General features: G+C 44.9%; 3 protein-coding genes across 14 annotated transcripts in view; 1 reads left to right on the top strand and 2 right to left on the bottom strand.

Moving 5' to 3' along the window:
• nbeal1 (neurobeachin-like 1) overlaps positions 1-163 on the bottom strand; it is a 43,570-nt gene extending 43,407 nt beyond the window's left edge. For all 3 annotated transcript variants that reach the window (XM_086147981.1, XM_086147982.1, XM_086147983.1), the window contains exon 1: positions 127-163. The gene's annotated coding sequence lies outside the window, so the exon portion shown is untranslated. The remainder of the gene's footprint in view (positions 1-126) is intronic.
• A 702-nt stretch (positions 164-865) lies between these two features.
• Positions 866-19,223, bottom strand: stradb (STE20 related adaptor beta). 6 transcript variants are annotated; one of them, XM_086147992.1, is made up of 14 exons: positions 19,113-19,223; positions 16,257-16,353; positions 14,736-14,922; positions 9,410-9,684; positions 8,129-8,209; positions 6,022-6,127; positions 5,324-5,445; positions 5,124-5,232; positions 3,794-3,917; positions 3,540-3,711; positions 2,924-3,028; positions 2,574-2,830; positions 2,433-2,475; positions 866-1,974 (listed from the first exon to the last, which is right to left on the bottom strand). In XM_086147992.1, exons 4-14 carry the CDS (start codon positions 9,419-9,421, stop codon positions 1,816-1,818), a joined length of 1,290 nt encoding a protein of 429 aa, XP_086004118.1. In that variant the 5' UTR covers positions 9,422-9,684; positions 14,736-14,922; positions 16,257-16,353; positions 19,113-19,223; the 3' UTR covers positions 866-1,815. The 6 variants fall into 6 exon arrangements, with proteins under 6 accessions (XP_086004118.1, XP_086004119.1, XP_086004115.1 ...); XM_086147993.1 differs by lacking the exon at positions 14,736-14,922; XM_086147989.1 differs by lacking the exons at positions 14,736-14,922; positions 16,257-16,353; positions 19,113-19,223 and adding an exon at positions 10,034-10,172.
• On the top strand, positions 10,217-25,798 carry trak2 (trafficking protein, kinesin binding 2). 5 transcript variants are annotated; one of them, XM_086147984.1, is made up of 17 exons: positions 10,217-10,445; positions 13,256-13,427; positions 14,759-14,950; positions 18,439-18,498; positions 19,048-19,124; positions 19,224-19,340; positions 19,438-19,656; positions 19,883-19,961; positions 20,048-20,178; positions 20,313-20,387; positions 20,493-20,630; positions 20,813-20,892; positions 21,120-21,260; positions 21,347-21,645; positions 21,789-22,262; positions 22,339-22,438; positions 23,140-25,798. In XM_086147984.1, the coding sequence occupies exons 2-17, from the start codon at positions 13,373-13,375 to the stop codon at positions 23,912-23,914; spliced, it is 3,012 nt and encodes a 1,003-aa protein (XP_086004110.1). In that variant the 5' UTR covers positions 10,217-10,445; positions 13,256-13,372; the 3' UTR covers positions 23,915-25,798. The 5 variants fall into 5 exon arrangements, with proteins under 5 accessions (XP_086004110.1, XP_086004111.1, XP_086004112.1 ...); XM_086147985.1 differs by lacking the exon at positions 18,439-18,498; XM_086147986.1 differs by lacking the exons at positions 10,217-10,445; positions 13,256-13,427 and adding an exon at positions 15,261-15,462 and having other exon boundaries at positions 14,825-14,950.
• Positions 25,799-25,905: the final 107 nt, after the last annotated feature.

The raw sequence follows: 25,905 nt of genomic DNA, 5'->3' as shown, positions 1-25,905 counted from the left end.
GGCAGAAACACCTCGCCTCCTCCCCCCACACCCTCGAAATCCCCTCCTTTACCCGCACTCCAATTTCCGAAGAATAAATATACGGTTTATGGAATTTCGAGATGGAGAATTTGGAAAACTATTCACCTGAGTCTACCGGAACCGAACTGTCACTGCCGTCTTCTCCTAAGAGTTGTATTATATCAAGCTATTGATATACACGCGGCGAGTTCCTGTGCAGCCGAGTTTTTTTTTTTTGTGTAAAAAATAAAAAAATACGTTTAATTTCTGTGGGTTGGTTTAATTTCGCCGTCTCGAAAAATAAAAATGAGACGCGGGATAAAATGGTGCAACCACTGAAGCAATTGCTTAGTCCGCAGTGTGTACGTTTCAATATACTTTTAATTTGGTGACGCACCGGATGTGCGGAGCTATTACAAACACCATAATTCACTAGTAGTAAATACCAGCCTGGCCGTGGCACCCGAAGCATTGTCTGCAGTTTCAGTACACCACGTCGGCTATTTACGTGTATTTTAAACCAAAAACAGGGCAGCACAGGCACAAATTGTGCAGCACATTTTTTTTCATCTTGATGCACGGGTGATTGCGACAGCTTTTCCTACTTTACGTCGCCGATGTGGTGCTACGTATCGCGAAGGGCTGGGCTTGGTGGCTCGGGAGGTTTGTTTTGAGGATGTGCTGCCGCTCAGTGGAGATCTCGGTGACTGCTCAATTCTTATTATTCAATATAATAACCAATAACAGGAAATAAAGCTCCACGTGTACTTATGATGGAGTACCATAAATAAATTTGTATCATTAAAAGTATGGGATGTAATTTCCGTGCTTTGTCATGAGGGTTAAATAAATACTGCAAATGACGTTTTGCTTTCTGTGCGTTTATATTTATCTCAGCACTGTCAACATCTAAGCTGATTCCTGTTATATGATGTAGATAACTGTTTCTTCTCTAGAAGTTGTAAATGTTTAAACAAGGAAAACATTTTATTACAATAGACTTTTCACATTGTGACAAAAGTAAAAAGCAATTCCCTGCCATCCTCACCCCATCTCAATATCCCTAGGAAAACACTCACTTTTCCATCTTTTCATTTCATTTTTTTTATGAGACTTGGTATTCACAGTGAGTAGATACAGTATTATTATAACACTTATGAGGGAAATACACCACCCTCCAACCTCATCCCTTCCCAAGGTTCTTTCAAAAAGTTGATGTTTGTTTCAACCAGTCCACGCTTCATAATGTCACTGCCAGAAGAACTTGAGTCCGTAAACGCTTTCGAAAAATGTCAACTTATCAGGCAGAGAAGCCTCCCACTCTTCCTCAGTGATGCATTTCCTCTGATTAAATTATTCAACAACAAATGACATATGGCATTCACAGCTGGTTTTAACAATAACAATTTCAGGGAGGACTTTTCGGCTTAATATAGTTCAAAAGTTCAACGTGGAGGAAGTGAGTGATTTTAAGTCGGTTCAGTTTTAACCGCGCCTCCCTCACAATTATTATTAATATTGATCTTCATCAGATGATCAGCAGCGTCTTTGATCCAGCACTTTCACAGTTGTCTCATCGTTCCACAACATATAATTCACATGTGCATAAGACAAAGATATAAAAACACAAACTACTTGAAAAAAAGGCTCAGATGTTGGTTAATAATAATAATAATAATAATAATAACAATAATAATAATAGTAATAATAATAATAATAATAATAGCACAGTAGGATTTGGCCTCATTGCTTTTCTTTGATTGTCTTGTTTGGTTTGCTAGTCGGGGTTAGGAGTCTTGGAGACGACGACGTTGATTACGAGAAGTCCCACACGGTGCTGGTGGCGTCACTGCTGGTCGACGTTGCATGGCAGGACGGCGTAGGGGGGCAGGACACTGGAGGGTCCTCAGGGCTGACGAGGGGCGCTGCCGGATACATGAGACTGAGGAAGGAGTCCCTTGTGTGCCTCTTCACCTGACGGAAACAATACAGATCCTCTTTAACACTGGATATTATTATTATTATTATTATTGTTGTTGCTGTTGTTAATGTTGTTGTTGTTGTAAAAATAATAATGTTTTTATTATTATATTATTATAATAACATTCATATATTAGTAATAATTATATATATAGTATCATTGTTACTGTTGTCATTATTATCATATTACTGGTCAATTCTCACTGTAGCATGGCTATGAGCTACTGAGAGACCAGTGCCTGTGTGTGTGCTGATTTATGTGAATGCTTATACTAACACAGTTAAGCTTTACTGAGATCAGATCCAGTAAATGAACAATCAATCATTTGGAAATGTTAGAAGAGCAGTACTTCCACTGTAGTCAAATAAATATTTATTTTTTCGAGATGCTCAACACTGTGTGGAATTCTAGTATTTAAGATAAAGACTAGCAACACAACGAGGAGCCCCACCTGCTTGAAGAAGGCATGTGTCAACAGCGCAGACGCTGACGGCCTGTGAAAGACGTAAACAGAGCAAACGGTGTGTTTGTTTACACTCAGTTTGAACGTCAGTATTTCAGATTAGCTGAATGCCTTTACAAGCTGACAGACCTGCGCTCGGGCTGCTGCTGCAGACAGAGCTGGACAAGGTTGTGCAGGGTGGCTGAGTGGTTTTTGGGCCCAGGGCTCTGCGGTTGGTCGGTTGGAGGTGCGGTGGCACTGTGCGTGAGGCTCCCAGTGGCCACGCTCTCCCCGATGCCGGAGTCCACCCCCGACCGTGACACTTTCAGCCCCCCTAGCTCGCCAAGCGGGAAGGGAGCCACATCCAGCAGGCAGCAGTGAGAGCCACGTAGCTTCTGAAGCAGCATCTGAAACCGAAGAGGACAAGGCATTGCGCATTTTGAGACACAGCCTGGGATGCTGAATGTACACGAGAATATACCAGTTAGCTTTTTTTTCACCTGAGTTGGGGGCATATCTTGGAAAGGCACCCTGCCACTGACCAGCTCACAGGCTACGATGCCCAAACTGTAGATATCAGACTTCACACCGTAGCCGTGCAAATCCTGCAGGAGGCAATAGCGTGGGAGAAAGGAAGGAAGGGCACAACAGATAAGATCAGAAGAGAGTTCAAAAACTTGTGGTGCAGAGCATGAAAAAATATAAAGCTGGAATTACCACTGTGAACCAGTCCAGGGAATTTCCAATTTTTAAGAAAAAGACCATAGAGTCTGAGTGAATGTTTTGCCAATTTTTACAGAAACATCTCAAGATTTCACCACAGTATTGCAGATAATAGGGATGATATTTAATGGCATTCATAAATCAGCTTACCGGTTAAGATTCTTCAACAATTCATTGGATCATAATTTGGAAATTACTTTGGACTGGAGTGAGTTGTAAAGACCCCATCTCATAAACAGTAGCATGTAAGAATTCATCTCAGAGGCATTTAGTCCAGCTTTGTTCAGGGCCTTACGAGAGCAACAAACATCTTTTAAGCTCGATGCCGTCGATTTCACCTCGGGTTGTTTGTTTGTTGAGAAGTGGTGCTGGTGTCACCCAGGAGGAGCTGACCTGTCTTAGGAGTTCCGGGCTGAGCCACGGCAGCAGGGCGGGACTGTGGTGGGGCATGTCGAACACCATCCTCATCCTCTTCCCATCACGCATCATGCTGTAAACACTGTGGAGTCCTGAGAGGTAGACACGCCCCTCTCCAGACAGCAGGATATGACTGGCCTTCACCCCCCTGACAAAGTTAGAATGCAGATAACAGTTTAAAAAAAAAATCCCTTATCAAGTGTGTCTCATAACTGATGTCAAAACCCGACCTGTGAACGTAGCCCATCTTGTGCAGGTATTCCAGAGCTTTCAGCACGCCGTGCAGCAGGTACGCTATCAGAGACTCGCTCATCCCGTCAGGGAAATATGCTCTTAGCAACGTGTCTGCAGAGCCTGGGGGTGAGCAGGAGAGGACTCACAGCAAATCTGTAATGACTTTTATGCGGCTGAATTTTGTCCCGAGGTTTGTAATTTGCCTTTATCGGGTTATGAAAGACCAGAGATGAAATAAAAAAAGATGTGATGTTACATCTTACAACCGTGTGATACAATTATGGGTTCAAAATATAGTTGCAAAGCTAGTTGCTAGGGGTCACTCCCAGACCCCAATACCTAGTTTGATCTCTAAATTATATTTATGGTTTACTGTCAGGATTTCAAATTTATTCTAAAATAAAATACAAGGAAAAACTCTTGTTTTCCTTATGTTCTGCACGTAAAGCTTGACTTGACTCCCAACATTCCAGGCACACGCTTAACATTTGAAATACAGTGGAACCTTGACTTACGAGTGCATCAACTTATGACTTTTTGGAGATAGGCGCTGTCACTTAGTGGAATTTTTGCTTTGTGATCTGAGTTACGAGGAGGCCAGTGGGATGAGTTTGACATCGATGTGGCCACCGCTGCCCATGTAGCGGTGTTTAAAAACAGCCGGAACTGCCGCCCACCGCAAGGTTGCACAACGAAAATCATCGAAAAACATGAGCAAGGTGTATGTGTGTTGTGGACTCATCCATGAAGAGATGGAGAACCTTTTGTTGGCAAGATACTGTGAAGAAGATCGTCGTATGGGAGAGGGCAGGGGACATTTAAAGGATTTGGTGCAGCAGACGGCGGGACGAGGTATCAGACGAGTCACTCAAAGTTGGTCTGTAACGAATTATTCATTGTAAAAAGAGGAGACGCATTCACTCCATTGCTAAATGAAGTTTAGCCATAAGGTGTAGTGGGCAAGTTACAGTTAGCAACTCGTTGTAGCATTAAATGTATATCCATTAAGTTCAATTCAGAGACAGAGTGCCAATTGAAAAACTCCCCTGCCACCACCAGAATCTTCATCCAATCTTCAAGGTAAATACACTTAATAAAACTAGTTTACTTCTTTGCATTCTCGTTCATTATGTAGTTTTTCTTAGTTGGATTTCAGATCATTTTAATGTGGTAATTCAATTTGATACATGTGGAAACTGAGCAGCGAGCTCAGTCATGGAGCAAATTACATTCGTGAGCCAAGGTATTACTTTCAATACATAAACGTCCTCTCGTCATTTTATTATCCATGCCCATCTCAAATACATGAATCCCCAGTGTACTGACCGTAGGTCATGAGCGGCATCAGGACCCAGAGCTGGCAGCAGGAGCTGAAGACCAGACGGGAGGTCAGCAGATTTGGGTGACGGAACAGCCGAGAGAGCAGAACCTCGTTCTGTGAGACAGAAAGATGGTCACCTGCAGGAATGAGCCGTGCGGCTCAAAAATACAAGAAGCTGGCAAATCTTGCAGGAACGGCGGCTCACCATGAGCTGCAGCAGCTCCTCCTCTGTGCACTCATCCAGGTTGGTTTGTTTGAGTGCCACTAGCTGGCCCGTGGGGACATGGCGTGCCATGTGCACTTGGCTCAGGTTGTTGAAACCCCTCCCTGACACACACGTTACAGGTGTGAACTGAAATACCGCCTCGAATAAATACTCACTGTCACACAGTGGGATCAATATGCACCACACAGACACACGCAATTCTAGCAGCTTCTTACTTGACACTTCAGAGTATATAATCTGTCTAAAAGGAATTTTATGGCCAAGCACTTGTGTATTTTATGAACACATTTCTATTCCTTGATCAATAGCATCAGTCTAGAAAGTTATGATTCATGCCAGCTTCCCTTTCAGAAGTGCTTAGCAGTCAACCATACATATAGAGTAAAGAGGTTGTGTTTAGTATTTATAAATTAATAAACCAAGTGGGTGAATAGTCCTGTGGCTTTGAATGAAGAAAGAGGTACCTGAATACGGGGTACTAAAGGCAACTGTACTGTTCTTTCCACAAAATACATTTTGTTCTACTGATTCTTTTCCAAGCTCCTAATTGTTGATCATGCTGGTATTAGACAATCTTTTTTTTAGTCCGTGATTGTTGGTATTAGTTCTAACCACCTCTGCCTGCCTGCTGCTGCTGCAGCAGTCAGTCAGACCGCTGCTGTGAACTGTGTGCTCACCCAGCTCGGCCAGGAGCTGGTAATGGACCGGTTCCGCCGAAAGCCCGGTGACATCATCGCTGCCTGCAGGCCCTTGCAGGGTGTATTCGGAGCCATCAGAGCTCTGCTGGGACACAACGTGTTATAATCAGTTAATACACACGCATAAATGTTTGTATCAATATTAGCTCATTTGCCACATTTCTGGTATCTAAATTTCCTGGGCGTCAGAATATCCAGATCAATTATATAGCGCAGATGTTCATTTAATTTCACAAATACCACTTGTATTTTTTACAAAGATACGCTGTCAGTGTTGCTGAATCCAGCATCCCCCTAAAGAAGTCACAGATTTTCAGAGTGACCAAATAAATGTTTGGTGATGCAATCTAGGACCTGAAACCATATTTTCAACATCCTATCACAGAAACTCCTTATTAGTAAATGTTGTTCCTTAACCCCCTGCCAAGACTTGCTTGCAGGATTTTTCCCGTTGTAGGCAAATCTACCCAAGTTGGTGCAAACACACTTCACTGAGTAAACGTCTTTATGGTTCTATGGGGAGGGGGGCTCTTGCAGTTTAAGCAAGGTGGACAAATTATAGGTATACAAATAATTTCATAGCAGCAACTGTATTAGAGAAGAAAAAGTATGAAGTAAATCATAAGATGTGCAAACCCCTTGAAAAAATATGCAGATAAAATGTTTTTAATGAGGAAGAGCATTCACTCGCTTACATGAAGGGGTGAACAACCAAATTTAATACATTCATAAATCCCATTATGTAAACCATAATATATATATATATTTTTATTATAATGGTACTCTAAGAAAGTGTGTAGTTTTGGGTTGCATGGATGCAGTTTCAACAAATCCAGTGACAGAATATCATAAATTCACTGAGTATCAATACATTTAATACATCGTTCCAGTCTATATGTTTAAATCAAAGGTAGAGCAACAAGCTGGAGCTGTCCGTGCCAACTTCATCTAATTTTTAAAGGCTTATTTGAAGAGGAGGTGTAGCTTTACATGAACCTCTGATGAACTGCTTCGTGGTTTGATGCTAATCTCGGTGGCCAAAGTCGGTGTTGCGATTTATACTTTTGCTGTTGTGTGTTTGTAGAGCGCAACATTGGCTGGGACAACTGGTGGGGATTATATGCCGCTGGTTCTGGGTTCTTCAAGAATTTTTCACAACGGTAGCTGAAACGCACCAATAGTAAAATTCTGGAAGGGGCTCGGACTAGAGGCGGAGATGATATCGGTGTGAGGGAATGACAGTATTAGTGATTGGAAACGATGGTTTTAGTGTGCGGGAATATGTAGGAAGAGATTGGAAGCCATGGAGCAGAGGACAAATAGAGGCAGCGGACAGTTAAGGGCCCTTTTTGCCATGAGCAAAGTGATGTGGGAGGAGGTGACCTCCCTCAAGCCTTGGTGAAACATATGACTGTTTTACGCAGAGATTCCACTCTTCTGCGGTTAAGAAACCACCCATTATGTTGGCTCGCCCGAACAAAGCCGACATAATGCCGGTCCATGGTGCAGCTTTAGAACTTGGCAGACGCACAACTGAGAGCAGAACCAGCAGCTCCTGCTGTAGCTGCAGGAGTGTGCTTGGAAATGAAACCACAGTATTCTGAATTACACCTGAACATGGTGAAATTCAAAGCACCCTGGATCAGCTTTGACATTAGCACAGAGAACTTGACACCCAATATGTTCTACATTTGGGGATTAGTTAACTTGTCATGTTTGACACTTATCAGTGGTCCTCTGCTGCCATGGAGAAGATGCGTTAAGTCTGAGGAAAGGGAGTGATGTGATAACTGTTATCCGATTCTGATTCATTCTGAGTATTTGGGATTGGAGTTTTGTTTAACAGGCAGAGGAATGACCATCAGATTATCTAAGGGGGCTTTGCTAATGATGGAGACTTGAGAAAGCCTTTGCTCCACATACTTTGATCAATTTGTCTCTTTTGACAGTCGCTTAAAACGTCCGAGAGCCAGACGGCTTCAACCGCTGCAATGTCATTCCAAACAATCTGCTCTGTCTAGATGGTTGATGCCTGGTTGATTTGATGGACGAGCATCACTGCAATGCTCCTATCCATGCTACTGACCAGGAACTGGTGGCTGGTGTCCTCATAGGGCTCCTCTATGTCCATGGGCTGGACCTGAGTGTGGGAGATGCAGGAACAGTCCTAGTGAAGGGGGGGGAGGAGCACAGGTGAGACATGCCCGACAGGACAGGGAGGCAGTGGTGGTGGTGAATGGAGAGTGTGATGTTGCTCGGCAGTGGTGGGAGAGGGTCAGACGATCAAGCATCTGCAGACACAAGCTGCAAAGGAGCTTACAGGATTGGTAGAGAATGCAGCGAGAAACAGATAACACAGAGGCAGCTAAGTGACTGATATGTCCCCACAGATGCAGTCATATCAAATCTAAATTCTTTAGCCACATACAAGTAGGCTTCCCTGATCGGTGAGTAAACATAGCTGTGTCCACGGCAGACGCTCTATGCATTTTCTATGCAATATGCAATACTGCATTGACTGAATGTCAAGCACAGATTAAGCAAAACCAGCCCGAGATGCATTTCTGCCTTTTTGTCTCTGAATAAAGACAATAACGCTGACTTTCTCCCTTTCACAAGCGATAAAACACCAGAACTTCAGACACCATATGTCAGCAATTGACCTTTGGTTATGACCAATGGAAACATTGTTTTCATGTGATTTGAAAATGCCATTCCAGGCAAATTTAGCAAACTGTCAACAGGGGTTCTCGGTCATCCAGGTCACAGTTAATCCTTGTCAACTCTTGTCATCACAACTGGACTCAATCTCTTCTTTCAAAGAATTTAGCAGTCAAACTACGAGGAAAACAACGTGCATGTTTTTCTATTTGGGGTCGGATGAGTGATACTAGATTCTAGCTCGTGTTGAGACTCTTGAGGGCTGTGACTTTGCAGAGTGCAAGAGGCCCCCAGGGGCCTGCTGACTGCAAACACCACATTTACATATCCTTAAAAAAATTCAGAGGATCATAACAACAACTATTCCCTCTTAAAAACATTCCTTAGGATAATCCGAAGACATACGAAAAAGTAAATGCAATATGAAAAAGTAAATGCACATTTTAACTTCTTCACTATAAACCAAACTATCAAGAGAATATGACCAAGAGCCTCCACATCCCAGTGATCTGATTTTAAACCCCTCGTCAGGTGGAGGAGCCCTGTCTGAAAAGACAAACTATGAGGAAGTCCAAACTATGAGAAAGCAGCAGTCCACATCTCAAAAGTACATCTTACTGCAAATTCGATAGTGAGAGGAAGAATCAAAACAGACCACGGGAGGTGGGTGAAAGTAAGGACGGCAAGGAAGTTTTTTTTTTCTCACCAAGAAAGACATGGAGTCCTTTTGGTGAAGGTCCGATAGCAGGCTCTGACATTCATCCGCTTACAGGCTGCAGGAGGCCAGCGGCAGCGGGGAACGCAGCACCGAGGCGCGGCGGTATAACGGGAAAACGGCTGGCGTCCGTCCGACCTCAGCGGTCCATCCATCCACTCGCCCACCGCGCACCTAGTTGCATCGGCCGATCCGAGAGCGGGTGGCTGGTAGGTAGGCTTGGAGGGAGGGCAGAGAGGGGGGCGGTCGGCGGCGTCGAGTCGGATCTGTGATGGGAGATATCAGGACTCACTCGCATTGCGCATTCGCGGAGTGCCGTTGCGCAACACGAGTTTGACTCACAATCACGACCTCGCCGTGGACGTGGAGCCGGCCGGACGATTAACTGCAGCCGTTTTACAAGAAAATAAGAGATACTTCACGTCCCAACATGGTGTTATTTTGGGGGCCGCGTAGTTTTACAGGAACGCATTCCGATTCACGCAATGATATAGCTTTCCTTTCAAAAACATTCAGGTTTTAAGCTAACCTTAGCACCCTCGAGTTTAGCATGTTAATCTAAGTTATAGGATATTAAATAGAATGGGGAATAGCATGAACAGTGTCACCGTCTACCTCCTCCTCGGGACGGTGGCTCCGGCGCCTCGGCGTAAACAAGTTAAAAAACGAAGGAGTCAGACGGCTTAAAGTAGCTCCAGTGGCATAAAAAAGTCAAGTTTTTCGATGAACGAGCGTTTAAATGAGTCGGTAACCCCTGTCGTGTGAACGCCCGAGACGACTTGAAAATATATGACGGGATTTTTTTTTTTTTTAATTTGACACAGATTTCAGTCGCGAGAATTAAACGTCATCGACACCCCCCCCACACACACGTCGCAGTTGGATGACGTAGACAGCCGTCAGCCTCCCTCCCTCCTCCCCCCTTCTCTCCACTCGCCTCCATTGTTTCAGGATCTATCGGAGGAATTGACGAGGGACCGCGTGTGACACTGGAACGACCCATGTTTCGGAATAATATTGACACAGGGTAAGCGACACCACTAACGAAGATTATATTAAACTTCCTTTACGCCATAACGCCCACCGATCGGTCGGGCGGCGACTGTGTTCAGCCCGCGGTTGCGATGTGTTACATAGCTAACTGTCACCCTCGCCCAGCTGCGTTTGTTGTCCTTGTGAAAATGATACTAGCAAATACTTTTGGAAAAGCTAACAGCAACGTAGCTCACCTCCTGTACCGTCATATTGTCTGCTCTGGTGTTAAGGTGACTATATCACAGTAATTAACTCGTAATATTATGGTTAATCACTCTTGAGCTTCGAGTAAAATCGATCCTAATAGTCGTGACATGTTATTTCGATTGTTTGCTAGTGTCTGCTGGGAATTGTATCATGCAAACAATGACCGACGCAGCAATGATTTCAGCACATCCTCACTCTGTGGCAGTTCCTCAAAGAGAGTAGAGGATTCAAGGTTCTGCAGAATTGCAAATTAGTTCCCCACAAATTAGAAGATTCGGCTGAATTTTTGTACTTGAAGGTGCCTTTCAGATTGAATGATATGCTTTCTATGTTAAAGCATGACAAGGAATTTCGCTGGCATGTCACAAGTTTAAATATTTCTTGTTGTGCTGCTAGTCTCCGCAGTCCACTCACTGTCACATGCCTCGTCCCATGCATATTCTTAAATAAAACAATTCTAGGGAAGCTCAGAGGTCCTGTGCAAGATGGATCTCAGATGGTTCGGTGTTGCAGATAATGTGATGGAGCACAAAGGAGAGGACTGAGCCAAAACAAATTATAGACAATGGATCCTAACATTGGAGGAGCTGTTTCAGTTCCAGACATTGAAAGAATGCAACCCTCTGATTTAAGTTGTTTGTGTCATTTTCTCCTGATCTGTGTGTTATTTATAATTCAGATTTCCTTTTTACTATGCCGGTCACCCTGGATGGGAATGTCCTCAGAATCAGACCGAATTTTAAAGGAGATGAAGTCATTGGAAGGCTGATGCAAGCAGACAGTTGCTCCAGGATGGCACAGACAGGCCAGCCGTTGTTTAGAAAGCAGACGCTTTTACTTGAAAATCAGCGTTAAAGACAGTGTCACTAACATCAAACCTTATTCCGTATATCGAGGTTAGATTCAATGTTTTTTGAGATAAATCTAGCAAATAGAATTATTCCATTGGCGCTGTTTTTGTGAGGAAATTACTCAGGGAAATCACTGTTACAAAATATTAAAATTAGAAAAAACAAAGCGCCCGTCCTCCTGTGATTGTGCTGCTCATTAGATGACTCACGGCCACTTGGTCCAGATCCACTCTGCCATTTTAAACCAAAAGACATAGCACCCAAATGTTGCTATGATAAATATGAATCGAAGCAAGCAAAATGTCTCTGTCAGCACGGACCATTGTCCAAAGCTATTAGTCATGATGAATATAAGCAATGTCGTGTGCAGTTTGTGTAAATTGCGGCAATTACAATTCCAACATCAGTACCAATGTTATTAATAGGCAGGAGCATTGCATCTGCTGTGCCACTAATAGTGAGGTGCAGCAGCAGCAGCATCGCGTGTCATTGTAATCTTCTTTATAAGGCTAACTGGTTTCAGCTTCACTATTATATAAGCAGAGGATGAGCGTTGCCCAAGGACTCTTGTTCCAAAGATACGCTCCCTGATATACACACACATCTGTGAGTGTGTCTGCAAAACTGCTGTCCAGGCACCAGGGTTAGTGATGTGATGTGATGTGATGTGAGGATGTAAGGTTGGATGTCATAGCACATTACAGATGTCCTGATATCTCTATTTCCGCCTGGTATGAAGTCAGATACTAGTGTTTCAGTCATTACAATCATACCAACCAATGTGGAGTACTAAAGCAAAATGACTGTGTGATTGTTGTATGACCTGACCCAGTTCAGGTCACAACCTTTGAAAACTCAAGCTATAGTTTTAAGTTAACAACGGTAATTGAGTCAGAAGATTCAAAACCTTATTTGAAGATTATTAAAAGTGTTCAAATGGAAACGTGAATCGAATTGCATGTTTCATTATTTCATTCATCCAAATTCAAATTTCTAGCACGTACTAGAGCTTGAATGACCCTTCTGCTCATGGCAGTGATAATACAGTATCATGCTGACACATGCACATACACCACCAAAAAAAATCCCACAAATCAAATTATCCCACCGTGCAGCAGCACACGTCTTTGGCTGATCAGCTTCTTATTTGGTAGTTCATCCCTTTAAAAGGCATGTCCTGTTTACGTCAGCCCTCTGGAACAGCCAGCAAGGATACGCAGCAGGATATGGGAGGGATCTGTGTAGGCCTTGCCTTGGAACAGGAGGAGGCAAATAATAATAAGAAGAGGGGTGACTGTTGTGCTTTGTCTCAACCTGTTACTTTGGCTGTCATGGACTTGTGTCTGACTGAAAAATACTTCCGTCAGAGCGAAACGAGAAGAAAGAAATTCATTTCTCGTGGTTGAAATTTTTGTGGCACACAGCACATACCAGACAGTCAGTGGCCATGGGGGTCAAACAGAAATCACTGTGCTATTTTTTTGTATTTTCTCTCTGATATTAAACATTCGTGAGCGAGTGGGTGTGGAAACATGCAAGGTGGTGAGAAGAGGGAAAGTCCATGTTTTCAGCAAGCGGGTAATTGACGGTGTTCCATGCTACGTGCAGTTTACTCTTGTCTTCAGTCTAAACAGATTTAACCGATGCATTTATCACCCATTAGAAAACCTGAATGAACTATAAAATTGGGATAGGTTTACTAAACTATGCCCGTCAACACAAAACACTCCTTTTTGCGTTGCAGGTAAAGCTGCACGGGCGCAGCCTGTCACCGCACCGACAGAATGTGATGCCCCATCGGACACTCCCGTTTTCTGTCCAGGGCTCCTGTTTGCAGTGAGGAGTGCCGCCCTCCGCCAACATGTTTGAAGTCAAACCCCGGGCGGTGGAGAAGAAGGAATCGAGCACTGAGACAGGTGTGGTGTTTGCCTTGTGCATTTACGTCTGTGCAAGGAGACCCGACTGGGGTTTAGAATGGGGTAGCGCATTTCTAGCGGGAGATAATTGGTGGAGCTTGGTGGGTCTTCTTACACAACATAAACAATGTAAACCATCCCTTATTAACAAAAGAGGAAACTCATGTCCTTGAATCTATTAACAATAGTGGAGTCCGGCAACCGGACATTTCATCCCCTCATCCCCTCTTCCATTCAGTCTGAATACCAGACTGTTTTTTTCCCTGCTGAGCTGATAACATCCTCTTGTCAGATGAGGAATGAATTCAAGACAAGGACAGGGCCAAGGAACATGCATGTCCTCAAATCTGCCATACAGCATCTGTAGTTCCTGTAGATTACGATATTTCATTTTTTGGGAATTGTAGACGGCTCCTGTCAATGATTTCGACTTGGATGGTTTACTCAGATTTTTTTCAGGTCGAAGCAAAAAAAAAAAAAAAATTACCTGTTCCTTTGCTCTGCCTGATTGTAGGTACAGTGTGTGTCCACAGCTGTGTTTGGTCTGCGGCTCACTGGAGATCAGACCATAATTACTTTGGAAATTTAGTGCAATACATTATGGAGTGATAAAGACAAAAAAATAATTTTAAATGTATTTTAGGCTAATAGTAACACATAAACGCATGCTCGACGACTGAAACCTTTAAGTTCACAGTGTCTCAAAGGGATGCACAGGCCTCACATGTGAGGCACCTGTCGCTATGTAGCATTAATTTCAGGTTAATGATGCAGTACTATGGAGTGATGTTCTCTCGAGTTGTGTGCCTGGAAGCCTCTAGGATGGTTTCAAGTAAGAGGCAGCTCCCCTCGTCCTCTCCTCGGGCCTGATGCTATAGTTAGCCCCGTCTGTCCCAGTAAACCACATATTTGCTCAAGTGGAATGACATCGGCTCGTACGGCGGTTGAGCCAAGAAAACCCACAGGTTTGAATTCTTCATCAATCCACACTCATTCACCACCCTCCTCTATCTCGAGCCTCCTTTGCGAAACGAGTGCAATGTATTTGATTTTTTGGGGGGTTCACTGCGGATGAGCACTGCTGTGGGCGGCACTTTGCTTTGGATGATAAAAGCATCCTCATGTTTGGAGGTGTGTGTGGGAGTGCGCAAATACCAGTTGACCTTTTTAGGGCCAATCAGGTGCGGCATTCACTGTGTGCTGTGTGATGAATTCTTCATCTGTCTGCTTCACAAATGCGTTTTCCATAATACAGCTGCTGGAATATTTGACTAAAAGTGCACCTGTTATTCCTCTATTAAATGTTACCTAATCTTCCTATGGACCGGCAGATGAGGGGCTGGGCAGCAGCGGGAGGCATTATGGCTCAGAGTCACTGGGCTCCGGCTCGGTGGGCTCGGGGTCCGTATATCTGTCGGACAGCCAGGACTGGGTGGTTTCCCCGAGCTGCTCCCCGGACGAAGGCCCCGGTCAGCACAGTGCCATCTCACCCCTGCTGGCAGAGGAGACGTTCCGCTACATGAGTAAGTGTTGCTGAACAAATTTTCACTATGAGTGAGATGAACAGATGAAAATGGCTTCTCCCTCTCTGTCTAGCTTTGTAACCCCCCCTCCCGCCTTTCTCTACTGTCTCTCAGTGGTGACATTAGTGAGCAGATGGTGTGTGTGTGTGTGTATGTGTTTCCATTAGCCACGTGAGGAATTCATTCTATTCAGCAACGTCCTTTTCAGTTAATATCTCAGGGATTTACCGTTAATATTACTCGGTGTACGCTTATCGTGGTGTGTCTGTGTGCGCGTGTGTGTGTGTGTGTGTGTGTGTTTGTTTGTTAGAAAGAGAGGCTGGGGAGGGTGGCTATCCAGTCAGAGGGAAGTGCTGCAGAGTTCAGAGCTGGGGCCGGAATCACGGGACAGAGAGTCAGAAAGGAGGGAGGAAGGACAGCCGTTAGAGGATGAAGCCTGGAAGCCCAAGAGAGGAGCTGGAAAATGCCGGTCCTGAACAATGAGGACATTTATGATAACTTCGCTGTGGAAGGTGAGCAGGGGGGAGTCAGTTGTAGCGTCTCTTATGTCTGCAAGGTCAGTGAGACAGCAATGCAGCCCAGGAATGTGTATGGTAGTATATGTGTGTCTGTCTGTGTGTGTGTGTGTGTGTGTGTCTGCCTGTCTGTCTGTTCATATTCTGTGTAACAGCACCGAAAGCTAAGAAACGGGCAGATCTGACTGCTTGTATGTTCATAGAAATAAGTTCTTTACGAAATGCGAAGACACCACTTCCTGTTTGGTTAGGAATGAAGCAACGTCTTTGTTTGGCCCGGCCTCATTTAAGAGTTTATTATATACGCCTCCATGAGCTCACATTCCATCAACTTGATTTGTAAAGGAGACAATTTCTTGCCTGAAACATATAAACTGGGTCCAAAACCGTAAATACAGAGACTTTCTTTTTTCTTAGTGACTTTGTGTAGTTTGTGTGTGTGTGTGTGTGTGTGTTTGTCTCAGCACGTGTGGGGTGAAAAAAAACAGAAGGGTAAAGCGGTTTAGGTTTCATCTCCCTGCGCAATGATACTCGTGCTCCACTTCTGCCTGGGTGAAATAAAACACGGCTCTATTAATAGACCCCGGTGCACTTCCAGAGGCTCGGCGTGTTTATTTTCACCCCTTTGTCCGATACAAGTGTGCTAAACACCGAATGAACTATTTTTGAATATGTAAAATGACCTTTCCATAAGGCATAAGCAGAACGTGCGCAGCCATCATGTGAGGCAAACTTTTCCATTTTTCTTAAATAACACTGAGGCATTTGAACCGAAGCTGGTGGCCACTCACCTGGATTCATCACTCGGGTTTTTAATCATGCAGCTACGGGACACATTCAGCTACTGTCCAGACTGAAGGATATGCTCCAGAGCAGACGCAGCACTGCCTGGAAGACATCGGAATATATTAAGATCTTGTCTCCAAAGGTCAAAGCTGCATGTCTTTCATTCGTGCTGCAAAATCAAAGCAATCTGTTCAACTGAACCGATTATGTCAGCTTTACTATTTGCACTTTTCACAGTGGAAATACTACAATTTCACCTCCAGTTGAATTAATTATTTGGAATTGTATTAATTATTTATAATTATTTACTTTTTATTCACTGTCTGTTTTTATTATTTAAATTCATTTTAATTTGATCAAAATTCACATTTAATTAAGAGTTTTTTTAATTCATTTTTACCTCAATATTTCTTTCAATTGATTGCTTCATGTGCATTTTTCCTCATTGTGTTCATTTATTTAAATTTTAATTCCACTTTTTTCTTCAGTAATTTTAGAATGGTACCAGCTTAGTTGTGTTGCGCTTATAATTTACTTGTGATGGGCGTAACATATTGAACAAAGTCTCATGAAGTATAAAAAAAAGCTCCACCTCTGTTGTAAATCCCATAGTCATTAGAATCTTACTGACATGATTATTTTCAGTCATCAAATTCTCTGACATCCGAATCTTCTGCTTCTTGGACTGGAGAAAACATGGATGTTTCGGAAATCTCCCTGGAACTCTGGTGTAAGATGAGTTTTTTTTTGTTAAATTTATATTTGTTTAATCTGTTTATTACCAGCTCGATCACTACAAATCACATGGCAGATTTAGGAATGGAGTTCTTTCTAGTCTTGGCGACACTCCACAGTCAGTGTGTGTGTGTGTGTGTGTGTGTGTGCGCGTGCGTCCCTCACCACATCCAACCTCACAAAACTAACAAAACTACATCAGCAATCTGCCGTCACACATCGCTAGATTCACCAGCATTCATCAAACAGCCCAGTCGTGGAAAATGACACACACACACACACACACACACACACACACACACACACACACACACACACACACACACACACACACACACACACACACACACACACACACACACTATTAAGGCAGAAGATGTCTTAAACGTCCATCTGAATCTGAAATGTGCGTGAGGGGCGGCTGTGTTAGCAGGATCTGCAAGGTTAGATTTTATAGATATTATTACAAGTAAATGGAGTCAACCTGTTGGCATTTATAAGACTGTTTTTAAACACCACTTGCCACAATTAAAAATGGATCTCAAAATTTTTTAGGTTATGAAATAAAGCTGCAGCTTTGCTGTTATTTGTATGAAAAGTAGTGTAGACAAAGAAATTCCTCATTGCTCCTTTATGGTCTGGTATCAAAGCAGCAGCTCAGTTAATACTTCCCGTTGGACTTTGTGATTTAGGCCGGAGTTCAGACATTAATTTCTCCAAGTAAACACGTCGCACGCTCTTGCATGTTTCCTGAGTTTGACAAGTATTTCCAGGTTTATGTGAACATGATGGGTCTAAGCTGTGCTTCTACCTTTTAGTAAATTGTGTGTCTCCATATCACAGGCATTGTGTTTGTACAGTACACGGCTTCCTGTGTGTAACAAAGATGGCTCTCGCTGGCTTGTATATTTTTAGCCTGTGAGGGGTTGGCGTTCAGATCCAGAGGTCAATGCAGGCCTCGGATTACTAGCCGCTGGCCGTCCTCCATCTGAGCCGCTGCTGCTGTGTTCCAAGCAGCCTCACTGCTTTATCCCATGTCATCTCAGCATATTGGATGTCATCACAAGAACATATTTGATTAACAATTTATTTCCCTCATAGTCTCAGTGTGTTGGAAGATTCTTGGAAAAACAGCAAACTGACGGCTTTTTGTTTAGAACTGCAACTTCTCTTTGAACAGGTGGAGGGGGGATCGATGCCCGGCTGCTGACTCCCATGCAGGTGCTCCAAGCAGACCTAACTAATGTAGATCCTCCCTCTCGACAGACTAATGTCTCCACACCAAGTTGATTAATTGAAGCTTAAGCTCAAATCCTCCGCTAAGATCTTACTTTCTTTCTCTCTCCTTTCCTACTGCTGTATCTCTTTTCTCTTGTGTCCATTTTGTGTCTGAAAAGAAGCCAGTTGCTCGACCACCTTTTTTGAACCCCCTCCCTTCTTCTCTCTCACTAGCGTATCTTGCTTTGGAGCCCTCTTCTTATTCCCACCCTGGCTCTCAGAGCCTCTCCAAAGGTACTTTCTCTGTCCCTACCTGCTCCGTTCTGTCCTGCCACTCACGTAGTACTAATGAGGAGATAGCTCTACTGGCCTCAATGTAGACGACAAGAAATGAAGATATGTGCTTAGTGTAGGTCACCGATCTGGCGTCGTAGACGGCCTTTAGCGCCATGGGGTTTGAGGTGTCTGCCTCTCCGTAGTGGGCTGTCAGACCACTAGCAACTGCACGGCCATGTTACAGAGGACTCACAGAGCACTTGTAGATGCCAAAGCAACACACACACACACACACACACACACAAACACACAAGAAACAAGGACAGTTTGAACAACTGCAACTGGCTGCTCAGTTTGCTCGTGGTCAGAATATTTCATTAGTCTGAAGCCAGCATGTTATTTTTTTTGTGTGTGTGTGTGTGTGTGTGTGTTTGTATTTCTTTGGGTTGAAATTTTATGGTTTATTTTTTTTCCAGCACCCTGCATGCACGTGTGTGTGCCGGATTGCGTGTGCGTGAGCGCATTCAGCCACACCTGTCCTGACAGTGTGTTTTACCCCCCATCCAGTTCTCAGCGCTGACCGTGTGGAGCAGATGACCAAGACGTACAATGACATCGATGTGGTCACGCACCTTCTGGCCGAGGTAGATGTCACCCTTTGACGTGCGCTGTGTTGCCGTATGGGAACGGGGCACGGACAGGAGGCTGACGGTGGATTCTTTGTGCTTTTCCCGGGGGGACAGCGGGACAGAGACCTGGAGCTGGCGGCTCGGATCGGGCAGTCGCTGCTGCAGAGGAACCACCTGCTGCAAGAACGGAACGAGGCATTAGAGGAGCAGCTAGCACAGTCGCTGGACCAGGTAGCTTCTTTCATAATTTATGTGCAGAAATGAATAGAATATTAACACGCAGGGTTTGAATGTTCCCATACTCACCAACCTGCCTCCCTCGATCCAGGTTCACCAGCTCCAGCATGAGCTCAGCAAGAAGGACGAGCTGCTGCGTATAGTGGCCAGCGCGTCCGAGGAGAGCGAGACCGACTCCAGCGTGTCCACGCCACTGCGGCAGCCCCAGCCGCTAGGTGGTGCCACGGCGGCCGCTGCCCTCAGCCAGCTGGAGGCTCTGCAGGGCAAGCTGCAGGAGCTGGAGGAGGAGAACACGGCTCTGAGGTCTGAGGTAGGTAATACTGAAGCACTTAACAGGAATCGGAGTTGGATGATGGGATGGAAACATTATCGACACTGTAGCTAAGTGTTAGCAGACATGCTAAGGAAAAGCAAGTTTCCTGCTGGTGCAGTAGAATAGGTGAACCCCAGATTTGAGAATCTTTAGTTATGTTTAAAGTTGACTTTTTATGAAAAAGTGATAGAAAAAAACCTTGTGGTCAACCAAACATCTTCAGGCCTGTCAGCTGAAGAGGGACACCATCACCTTTGAGGAGAAGGAGCAACAGCTGGTGAGCGACTGTGTCAAGGAGCTCCGTGAGTGGGACACACACGCACATACACGCTCACAGTAGTTAGCATGCAAAAAGTTTTGGTGTAATTTGAGTTTGTCCTTGTCTCAGGCGAGTCCAACAGTCAGATGGTTTCTCTGACCGATGAACTGTCCCACAAGAATGAGGAGCTTCTCAGGCACCAGGAGGAGATCGCCCAGCTCTTGTCCCAGATAGTGGAGCTACAGCACCGAGTGAAAGAGGTGAGGAGAGCAGAGAAGCTCTTTGCACGCTTCACAGCAAAAACGAATGCCATGCATTCATTCCAAAAAATAATGAAACAACATTGAATTAGTGCTGGGGGTTCACACCAAGTGACCTTGTGTGTTCCGTATAGTTGGCACTGGAGAAGGAGGAGCTGAGGATCCACCTGCAAGCCTCCAAAGATGCTCAGAGACAGCTTACTGCCGAGGTGCAAGATCAAACACGCACAAGCACATCTATATTTATCTCCAATGGATTCTGATCTTCACATTTCAAAGATTGGTGTGTGTGCGTGCGTGTGATTTTGCTGCAGTTGAATGAGTTGACGGAGAGGAACGCCGAGTGTGTGGAGATGCTACACGAGTCACAGGAGGAGATAAAGGAACTTCGCAATAAAAATACTCCGTCCTACGGGATGAGGAGGCACCTCTCCTATGGCCTCTACCCCATGGTATGAGACACACTGAGTGTTAAAGTAGAAAAGAAAACTTGCCAATAAACTGGTCTTTCAGACGGCGCTATAAGGTGAACCTTTCACCTCTTTGAATCACTGACTGACGAGTGTGTTTGTGTGTGTGTGTGTGTGTGTGTGTGTGTGTGTGCGCGCATGCATGTGTGTGGGTGGGTGTTCAGGACTCCCTGGCTGCGGAGATCGAGGGCACCATGAGGAGGGAACTGAGTATTGAGGAGGAAACCGCCTTTGAGGACCAAAGGTGAGAACAGGTGTTCTACGGGCCACACATACACACACACAGAGGACACCGGCTCATTCAATCGGATGTTTTTAGGAAAAAAAAATGATAATAAATTGTACGAAGGATCTGAAAATTATTAAGGATCACAGTTTTAAATACAGTGAGATTCCCGGTACTTTCTAATAGAAGTGTAGATGGTTGAATTGCATTGTGGATCACTGACCTTTGACCATCTTCTACTCCAGAAGCTCCCATAAACGAGTGTTTCAAACAGTCCGCTCAGTTAATGCCACAGCGTCGCGCCCACCCTCCGCCACCCCTCCCATCCCCGGCTCGGGGAAGAGCTCCCTAGTGATGACAGCGCAACCTTTCCAGTCAACTCAGGGGTCTGTACACTGCAGACACAGAGAAACCCAGAGGATGCTCTCACGTGGCCGTGACCGCTAGATTAAAAGGGTTTGTGTCTCTGCAGGGAAGAGGTGCGGATGGGCATGCCGGGTTCCCCCGGTGGGAACGACCTCACCAAAGCTCTCCACCGACTCTCCCTCAGGCGTCAGAACTTCTTGTCAGAGCGTCAGTTCTTCCGGGCTGAGCGTGAGAAGAAGCTCCAGGCCCTGGCCGGGCCGGAGGCCGATGCGGAGGGGAGCGGCTGCTGCTCGCCGATGGGCAGCAACTTCTCCTCTTTCTCCAACCTCTCAGAGTTCTCCATTGGCTCCAGCGTTTTCAAGACCTTCCTGCCTGAGAAGCTTCAGATTGTCAAGCCCATAGAGGGTAAAGCTCATTTTTCACAGCCGCAATTTGAACAGTAAACAAGTTGATCAACACAGAAGTGGCAAAAAAGCCAGTTAAATAGTTATTTGAAATAACTGTTGCATTGTGTTGATGATGGGAACATCCTGTCCCCTTTCCACCAGGCTCTCTGACACTCCATCACTGGCAGCAGCTCGCCAAACCCCACCTGGCCACCATCCTGGACCCCCACCCAGGAGTGGTGACCAAGGGCTTCCGCCCGTTGGCTCAGGACGCCATGTACCGGCTGTCTGACATGGAGGAGGACGAGGAGACAGAGGAGCAGAGAGAGTGCAGCATGGGCATTCAGGAGAAAGGGGCTGCTGAGAAAGGGAAAGAAGAGGAGGATGAGGAAGAGGAGGAAGGTGGGATCGTCTTCAAGGTGCGTTGCTCCTCGACGCCGGAGGAAAGGAAAGACCGAAAGCAGCTGCCTCTGCCTCTCCCTGTTTCGCTCTCCTCACCCACCCCGCCACCATCGGCGGGGACGTCCGAACACATCCCTGAGAGGTCCGGCCTGTTGTCTCAGCCCGTTACCGCAGTCACCACAGTAACGGTCCAGTCACAGAATCACATCTCTGCAGCGTCATCATCCTCCTCTGGTAAGTATATTCTGTGACACATCTCACACACATCACACATTCGTATTCCAACGGTGCAAGTTTTGCGTGTCTCCAGTCCAAAACCCCGGGAAGTGTCAGAGCTCCACCTTCTCCACCTACACGTTCACGACCTGCCGCATCCTTCATCCGAGTGACGTCACACAGGTTACGTCAAGGTAAGGGCCGTCTGTACGTCAAAGTCAAAGCTGCCTTTATTGTCAATTTCCTCGCATGTACTAGACACACAGAGGAATCAAGAAGACATTTCTCACAATACCACAGTGACATGAAATCAACAAAATAACAAAATTATTAGAGTGCAAATTAGCAGTAAAATGCACTGTTACAATAGTAATATTAAACTATGTACGTGCTATTAAGGTAATTTTTTTAAAGACTTAGACAAACGAAGCAAAAAGATTCTTTACAGAATTATGATCACCATGAAAGTATTAGCACCATAGATTTGCAGTCCTCGGTTTAAGACTTGACATTTGGAGTTTTGTGGTAACATTGCCCTTGCCCCTTAATCAATTAAGAAAATTAAGAAAGTCTTGTTCCATTATTCCTGCGCACGCCATTTGTGATGTCAAAAATTCTTTTAAGCGGGAACTAGTTAGCAAGCGGAGTGGACGAATACGTCGTCACACAACGTTCTACGAGGAAGATGGCTTTGTTTTTATTCGTCGGTCATCATGACTGAAATGGCGTTGTGTCGCAACATTGGAACAGAATTCCCATGTAAATCGAAGACCTCCTGTACTAACATGTAATTGAGGTGCTAAGCTCCTGATAGAAATTCCAATGATTTTCTCTCTGTAGTAAAAAGGTTAGCATGAAGAACTCAAATCTTACCCGACCTCCGCTTGTGCTTCAGTTCGCAGTCATCCCTCATGGCAAACACCCCCAGCTCTATGAGGACAGGTCCCAGCACCCCAGTGACTCCCTGCAGACTCAGCCTTGGAGAATCATTCCCGGCGAGACGACCCACAGCAGCTGCCGGTGGCCTCGCCAAGTTGGTCCTGGAGAGAGGCATTTCCGCACAAGTGTCCCTAGACACACCCACTTTATCCCCCAAGCCCACGGCCCGTCAGCCCCTCTTCCGCCTTCTGCCAGGTACGCCTCCCAATTCTCCCTCGCACTCGCCCACTCCCTCCCCCGTGCCCACCGAGTCCCGCCAGCATCCCACGGACAATTTCCTTGCGTCAAGACCGGCAGAGCTTTTCCTCCAGGACGTCTACGGCCTGAATCTTGGCCGTGCTCCACACCCGGACCTTCCGAGCCCCTCCCAGGAAACGCCACCAGTCGCCCCGTCTGCCAAGGCAAGCCGGACCAGGCTCGACCCGGTCAACGTCGGCCTGCTGGACAGGCTGCGGCGGCTGGGATTCACCAATGTGCTAAAGGGCACAGAGTCGCGCCAAGACTCTGCTACCTTTGTGTCAGCGGGCGGAGGGAGCCTATTGGACGGTTTGAGGCGCAACCAGAGCCTCCCGGCAATGATCGGCGCACGAGCGGGAAAATCGATCGGCAACCCCGCACCTCCGCCTCCCCACCCAACTTCCTTGGCGCTCCCCCCGCCATCCTGGGGAAATCTCAAGGAGCGGCGGCGCCACCTGGCTTCCTCTACCCCGCAGGGTTCAGGCAAACGTTGATCGGAAGGAAGGAAGAGACGGAAGTTCTCTCTGCCCATCTCTCCTCCCTCCAGCTTTTGGCGGGATTTGTCAGGGCATCTGGTGGGCAGAACAATCCCTCCTTTTTACAACTTCATTTTAAAGCACAACTTCATGGACTGACTGTTCTTAGCGATTCTGCAGTGTCTAAGTGTATAGGCTAGGTAACATAAGGCCTTAGTTTGCCTCTGAATCTCAATTTGGTTTTCCTTTTTGAAGCTCCAAGCTGGAAGGTGAAAGTGAAAGACAGAAAGTGAAAGAGAGAAAGAGAAAGGGAGAGAGTGAGAGAGATAGATGTACATGGAAGCGGTCTTGTGAATGTAGGGTTGAGTATTGGTTGTGGGGGAAGTGGAGAGTCTGAATATATATTCATGTCGGAAGAGCAGGAAAGTGGAAGAAGGTAATGAAAGCTGTCCAGGGTCAGAAAAAAAGAAAATCGGGAAAAATGAACAGTAAATAGTATGAGCACAGAAATATATTTAGAAGAACAGGGATTCAAGTTGCTTTTCTTTGTTGAAGGAATTCTCTAAGTGCAAGGACTAACATACTGCCAGGCCGATCCTTCACGCCTCTCACATGCCAGTATTAAAAATTATTTTACGATTCTTTTGCACGGGTGTCTGTTTAAAGTTGCCGGCAAGCAGCTTACGTCTGCATGACATGTCCCAAAAAAAGCGTCCTGCCTGCAGGTCCCAGCATGCACCTGTCTGCAGACGGTCGGGGGAGGCCAATACCGGATCAGACATTCTCGCATTCTCGTCAAGGTCCTTGTATGTTCGTGTTTTTAATAGTATGAGGCCTTAAGTAGAAGCCAGCACTGTTAAGACTAGCCAAGCCTTGTGCGTTGTTGTATTTACTGATTGCACCCTGTGGGATTTGAAGGTGTTTTTTAATTTTTTTTTAGCATTACTGCTTTCTTATGAAACAGTTTACCACATCGCCAGGGCTGTCAGGCCAAATAAAAGAAAAAAAAAGAGAGTTTTTGTTTTTCATTCTAGTTTGGAGCCATCATCTTTTTCTCAGGCTCAAGGCTCTAAACCTGTACAAGGCGTACAGGTTTAGATAATTAAGAGGGGGAGGAAAACACTGGCACATTATTTTTGATTGAAAATCACATCTGGGGTTAATTTATTTCTGGGTCACTTGTGAGTATTCTTTTTTTTTTAAGAAATCATCTACAGACACCCAATAAAAATTTGTTTTAGATACAAGGCAGCTTACGAGCATCAAGCGTGACCCCGTTTACTCTCAACTTTTAGAGCTGTTGCACCAAATCTTCATCTATCCGACCAACACTCAGTTACTGCACTTTTACTATATATATTCCAACATATTAATGATAATTATGTGCCTGTTATTGGAGGCTTTAGTCACGCCAGCTAACATTTTGTTATCGTGTTTCCATATATGTAGCATACTTCGCTGTTGCTTTCTTTCTTAGATTTCATGACCCTAAAAAAGGGATTTCAGATGTCAAAAGTTGTATTTTTTTCAAATAACTTGAATATCCTAGTTTATGTGATGCATCAAGCTTTTATTTCCCATGAACAAGATGCACTTCAGTTAAGTGTTTTTTTGTTTTTGAAAGTTTTTATTTTTCTTTCCCAGGAGGAAGATAAATTCAGATTGTTGATTTTATGAGATTTATCATTGTCATTGAATCCCTCTTGCTCCAGTAAAGCCAGCTTTCTGATGTCACATTTGTTATGGATTAAAGGAGCAGTTTTGAGTTGACTGAAATATAAAAACCTACAAAGTGACTTCTTCATGCCCTCCCCGATGAGATCAAGTTCTCCTGTAAAGTACTCATGGCTGTTATTCGGTTGCCTCTTTTTAGAAAATAAAAAATAAAGTACTTGAAAAAAAGGTTGACTCTTAAATGGTGAATTGTGCTTTGTGTTATATAGCATTCACACACATACATACACACACACCAAATGCAAGGCCCTAACCAGACTATCAGAAGTGTCGGC

The sequence above is a fragment of the Fistularia commersonii genome, chromosome 6 (assembly GCF_037954325.1).
Source record: "Fistularia commersonii isolate RoL2024-O1a breed Wild chromosome 6, RoL_Fcom_v1.0, whole genome shotgun sequence".
Taxonomy (NCBI): domain Eukaryota; kingdom Metazoa; phylum Chordata; class Actinopteri; order Syngnathiformes; family Fistulariidae; genus Fistularia; species Fistularia commersonii.
Note: the sequence above shows the minus strand (reverse complement) of the source record. Positions and strands in the feature narration are given on the sequence as shown.